The sequence below is a fragment of the Myotis lucifugus genome, unplaced genomic scaffold, assembly GCF_000147115.1.
Source record: "Myotis lucifugus unplaced genomic scaffold, Myoluc2.0 scaffold_16, whole genome shotgun sequence".
NCBI classification, from domain to species: Eukaryota; Metazoa; Chordata; class Mammalia; order Chiroptera; family Vespertilionidae; genus Myotis; species Myotis lucifugus.
The window spans coordinates 11,414,997-11,420,996 of record NW_005871064.1 but is presented as its reverse complement, the minus strand read 5'-3'; the positions used below and the strand labels follow the sequence as shown (position 1 = coordinate 11,420,996).

Here is a 6,000-nt window from a genome sequence, read left to right as displayed (position 1 = left end):
AGGCACCCATCTCCACCTTGGGCAGCATGACCACCCATGTGTCATCTAGGCATTAAGATGCTAATCTGGCCCCATGGAACCCTCTGCAGCCAAACCTCCACCACTTTCCTGACTGGCCAGCTTGGCAGAGCTCAGTCCTCTGTGGGCAGAGAGCACAGTGCGTTCCGTGTGTCTCGGGACTGCTGCTCCTGGGATGTGGCCTCTGCTGGCAGGGACTTCATTACACAAGATCCTTCCAGCGCAGAAGCCAAATACTTTGACCAAGTCTGAGTACTTGATGAGACTCCCCCAAACCAGGAGGAAACCGCACAGATCTAATATTGGAAAGAGTTAAGTTAGAACACCCACACAGGAGTCAAACCCCGGCCTAGGACCAAAAGCACACACGACGTTAGATAAGAATCTCCTTAAAATTTAATTGACTAAATGTATTACATTCAATATTCCATGGGTTTCTTCTGGACAAAGGATCGGCATAAATACAAACAAGCCTCTGGGCCTTCTTCCCTAACCAACGAAGAGAAAACACAGGAGGCGAGGGACACGGCGCCTTCATATTTACATTTCGCCTTTACTTTACAGTTCAGAGCCAGAAATATTTACAGAAAATACAATAAGAAAAAGGTCATGTCTTGGCAACATATTGAAATTCATACAAATTGTATATATGGTTTCAAGCAAATAATGATACTGCTTATCTTTTAGCCACAACTGCCAAGCCCTTCGGAGGAGAAAGATGTTCTTGGTCACTGCAAGAGACAAGGACTTGGGAAACTTGGTTTGCTTCAACAAATATTTATTGGGCGCCTACTATATGCAAGGCACTGTGGAATCCCAAATTATACCTCTTCCCTCACCATTATAAAAAAAGAAAAGCATCTGGAGAACATGAGTTGATACTCTTGAGAAAAACACTATACAATAAGTACATGGCTTCTTTAGCTACCAAGAAAAGAACCCCCGTTTGCTTCCACATTGAGCGGGTGGACTACCTCCAATCTCTCTGTCTCAGGAAAAGAGGCTGTCATGGAAATCCTTAAAACAGACCATCTAATGCAACTTATCATTTCATGTAAACATATGAACCATTTTTTTAAGGAAGATATAACCTGAATGGGTTTTTAAATGCTGAATGGAGAACTACTGCCAGCAGGAGTGTCAAATTATCTCTATTACACCTTTTACCATCTACTTTTTACAAACCAAGCCTTTGAGCAATGCTGACTCCCACTTTGGGTAAAGTTCACCTGCCAGTAAAAATAAATACTCTTGAAGACTCTGCCTTTTTAAATAGCAGTCTGCAGAACCTGACAGAGTTCCTCCGTGCACGTAGAAGTAACCGTTTGTGAAGACCTCGCGACATTACTGGCCAAAGCTGTAGGTTTTCGTATTTATGAGGCCAGAGGAGAATGGGTTGCCCTGAAGTAGAGGACCTGGAAATGGTGAGCAGCATGGATGCGTGTGTGTGTGCACGCAGGTGTGTGTGTGCGTGTGTGAGTGTATGTGTGTGTTTGAGTGTGTGTCTGAGTAGTGTCAACCCACAACGTAACTATTCCTGTCAAACAGCCAATGGGCAGGAGAAGGGGGCACTTAGAGGGAAGCACTGAACAAAAGGGAAAGTTGGCTGAACAAGGAAAGGGTTAAAAAGGCAAAAGCCCTGTTACTGTCCTCAGTGCTTCCAGAGAGAGGAAGAGGAAAGCCTCCATCACCAAACGCAAGCTAGAAGGATGAGGGACTACCTGACTCTGTCCCTTGGGTAATGCTTTTCTTGTCATGAATGCCACGCTCATCCACCTCCCAGTGCACCTGTCGCATACAGCAACTAAACTGTCTAAGCCACAGGCCCAAGCGGTCCCGGCTTCCCTCCAAAGGTTATGAGTGCACACTAGCAAGCTTATAAAGTGGACTTCTAAAAACCGTTACTAGGGACTAAATATGCTCCTCTGCCATTATTCTACTCAAAGTGACTTTAACAAAGGCAGGTAGGTGACCTTAGTGACCATGAACTCAAACCCGTAATTCTAGTGAAAGGTGCAAGGCTCTTACCACACCTCCTTTTAAAGCAGATGTTATTTTGAACAGAAGGAACCAGCACCTGACAAGGTCGTGTACCTCATACTGTTTGTGCCTTACATACTGGACTTCATAGTCCTGAATCCATCCCTCCTTCCCTGGGAGACCACTAGATCTTTCAGGTCACAAATTCCATTCAACACAGATGTTCACTTATCAAAGCCATTCGAATTACAAGGAGTTGCCAGAAATTATAGCAAACTACAGGATCAGGAAGCCTACCTGCAACATGCACACCACAGTACATTTTGCTGACAGTAGTAAAACTAAGCCAAAGGTAAAAGGTTTATCTGAAAAATCTCACTGAGGCAGTACACCTACATCAGCTATTTTTAACCTCTGGAATGTTATAAGTTGCACATCAATTTATAGCCTTCTTTGTTCACAACCACTAGAACAAGGGCCCATTTTCCCCTTGAACGGTCAATCTGGAACTTCCATGAAAACTGTTAAACCTCGCCTTATATCTGCTGAGCTACTAAAACATTTTTAGAGTAGAACTTCCTAAACTTTATCATACATACCCCTCCTCCATGCTGCCACCTGGAAACATCAATTTATTGCCCAGATTACAAAGAAAATCAATTACTGAATAACATCATACCCTGAATGGAAAATGGAGTCATAGGTTTTACCTGAGCTTAAAACAAACATGAAGAAAAAAGTATAGCAAACTTAAAACCAGGAGCCACTATGCCCACATTTCTTGCTCATACATGACAAAATACGTACTTCTGAAACAGAAGTACCTGCACAGGGAATTAGGCCCTACACACTATCCTCTGCCCCCTAATTACATCAAACCAAACAGACCATTGCATCCCTAACCTACAGAATCTATTGATAACAGACTTCAGGTGAGAAATCACCCCTAATACAACTGTGATCACTCCTTTTTGGACTTTAAATGTCACTTATTTTCTTAACATAAAATGATCTTAATAAAGAGGAAAGTGCATAAGAATAGGAGAAATAAGCAGTGTCTACTCTAGAGCTGTAACAGGAATCCTTGTAATCGATGTTCTGGGTCTGGCCACCTCAAAACATTTATCCCTGGCAGAAAAGTAGCAGCGAGGTAACAAGTATTTCCAAAACCCAGGCTGGGATTTGTTGTGCCTTCAGCTGGCAAAGTCCAGAAAATATGACAATAGCCATTTTTCACAGCAGCCACCCAAGGAGGTGGTCACTAATGTTTGTCAACAGTGATGAAATCCAGTAGCTCTCTGGGAGAGATCTGAATTAGTAGCGGTGAGAGGCTATTTCCTGAACCCCAAATTAGAATCCTTCATAAACTACTGCAGTCTCCTGCTTGGTCCTGAAATAAGAGACAATGAATGAAACCAAATAATTTTCAACTCTTGTTGTGAATTTATATTTCTTACTATTTAACCAAGAAATTACCAAGGAATTACAAATGTTTACCCTGTCATTGTGTCACCAAGCTAGACAATACTGGAGAGAGTGGAGGCATCACTGCTGTCTTACAACTTCTAACCCCACAAACTCCTTCTGTCCCCCTATTAAAGGACAGGGCCATGCCTCCATATTAGATCTGCTCCTGGGCTGCCCAGAAATGAGGCTTTCAGACAGGTCTGTGCAGTAATGAGCATAACAACTTTTTGAAATGTGGAGAGAAAATATGAAAGATTTTAATGCCAGACTTCATATCTGAGCCAAAAACAAGTCCTTTTCTGTCAGCTGGACAGCTGGATGACAGACAGATGACAAATGGACCTAATGAGTGAGCAGAAAGTTGAGATTTCTTTCCTTTTCCTCCATGCTATCAACTTGAGTCTTCAAAGGTCCTGAAGATTCTGAGACAGATTTTAATTTTGAACACAACCTCCTAAAAAGTGAGGTATAAAATTATCTTCAACTTCTAATTTGCAAATTTGATACTACCAATGCAAGTGTTTAACTGAGATGCATAAAAGCCTTTCTCCTCAAAAGGCTCAGATTTAACTAAAATTGTCACTTTTAAAAGAAAGTTTATGGCTAAAATGTATATCATCATTACCAGAAGGAATATGATTGTGTCTGGAGCCCATTTCACTAGAAAGCTGGAAGTCTTCTATCAGAAGGGTTTAAATGTGTTTCTTCTATTCTGGTGATTAAACAGTAAGCTCTTGGGGAGTGATTTGTTTTTATCTTTACAGTGATCACCTATCAAATTGTTTTACTTTGATATTATAGCCCCAAACTGGAGTTGAAGAATCCTAGACAGTTCAAGAGTCTAAGAACTACAGTTCTTGAGTCCAACCTCCTGGAAAAGTGAAGTATAAAACTCTGGCTCCAACTGCTTGTTCCGGTACTTGTTGACAATGTCAGTGATTTTCTGTTTCCGGCGGACATGTGGTGGACTGTAGGAGTCACTCTCCAGCCTCTTTCTTCTACAAATATTAATTACAGTCTGCCTCACCAGGAAACCTTGAAAACAGAAGGTTTTAAAACAATGTGAATCATCAGTCAGCTAGGTGAACTCTCAGTACTGAAGTGAACTATTCTCCACACACTCAAACTATCAGCCCATTTGCAAAGCTCTTCCCATCCCCAGAGAGACGGACAGAGCTCGATGAAGATAAAACTATCAGAAGAAACATACAAGGACAAGGAAAAACAGAATAAAAATCTGGTCTGATGACCCAGTTCCTGCCCTGGATTACAAATAGCTATCTTCACTTTCTAATACTGGAATTTTGTGAATTATAGTTCTACTCATACTTACTAGTTAAGCACACTTCAAAGCTTGCTTCCTTTTGAACAAGACCACAGCATTTTTCTACATGTGGGCCCTATTTAGTAACATTTTTCCTTATTTCTACTTCATTTTGGCTTATAAAAATATATTTTAAAAAAAGACACGACAACCCTTCAACCACATGTGAAGACCTTACCGAGTGCTCGCCTGCTGACGATCATCCCATCCACAAGAGGGATGACCATGTTAAATTTTCCAGTGGCTCCTTGAATTTTTATCCGGAATAATCCAGTGTTTAAAGGGTGAATGAAGATGACAGGAACTTCCTTCTCAAGAGTGGTAGATCTTAAGAAAGGAAAACACTTTTTACCCCAAATAGTAATGTGTAATATAAGACTACCCAGTGACTTGTTTTCAGGCAGAGTTTGATAAGAGCCATGGGGTCAGTCTGCTGAGGCCTCTTCCTGGAGGCCCATGATGAAACACCTCGACACCTGACCCTAAATACCCATCACTGGGGCTGGGTGTTTTGAACTGACAAAAAAGGCACTAAAAGTGTGCTTAGAAAACCACTGGGGACACGGAGCGGAAGAAAAGGCCAGAGAAATCTATTGGGGGAGCTATAAATCTAGCAACCAGCTATGGGGACTTACACTCAGTTCCTCCTCCTTGTAAGGAACAAAAGTGAGCTGAGACAAGTGCAGGGAACTCCACTACAGTCAACACTGGCACCTCAGAGCAAAAATGGGACTCATGGGAACCCCTGATAAAATTTTTTTTCAGGAGATGGGGAAGGAGGTTAGGAGGGACTCCTGGGCAAAGGTGATAAATGGCGACATCTTGGCAGAGCCAAAGCCATTAAAGCCTCTGAACAAGTAACAGGTGCTAAGAAAGCAATCACACCTTTGGGAGACCGAGTGACACATCATGAGTCAGGTATATGCCAGTGCATCTAGAGATGCCTGTGAGATTCTGTGATGTTACATGTCAGGGTTGGTGTTTTGTTTGTTTGCTTCTAATTGTTTTGCAACACAATGACCTTTCCTTCTATATAGGTAAAGTGATGTTGGCCAAAGCAACAGTGAGTCAACTTTTCAAGACATTAACTAAAAATCAATCCTATACTAATTCTAGCCTCAAGACAAATCCTAAACTTTGCTAATGTACTAATTAAATACAAATTGTCTAATCATTTTAGAACTTTTGACATAAAAATATTAAAACACTAA

General features: G+C 41.5%; 1 protein-coding gene across 1 annotated transcript in view; it reads right to left on the bottom strand.

Annotated features, from left to right (window-relative positions):
* Positions 1-391: 391 nt before the first annotated feature.
* The window catches only part of RALGAPB (Ral GTPase activating protein non-catalytic beta subunit), an 83,098-nt gene continuing 77,489 nt past the window's right edge, over positions 392-6,000 (bottom strand). Inside the window, exons 29-30 of the mRNA XM_006085168.3 lie at positions 4,968-5,116; positions 392-4,500 (exon numbers count right to left, since the gene is read on the bottom strand). Of these exons, the coding sequence (XP_006085230.1) occupies positions 4,307-4,500; positions 4,968-5,116 (343 nt within the window). The 3' untranslated portion in view covers positions 392-4,306. The remainder of the gene's footprint in view (positions 4,501-4,967; positions 5,117-6,000) is intronic.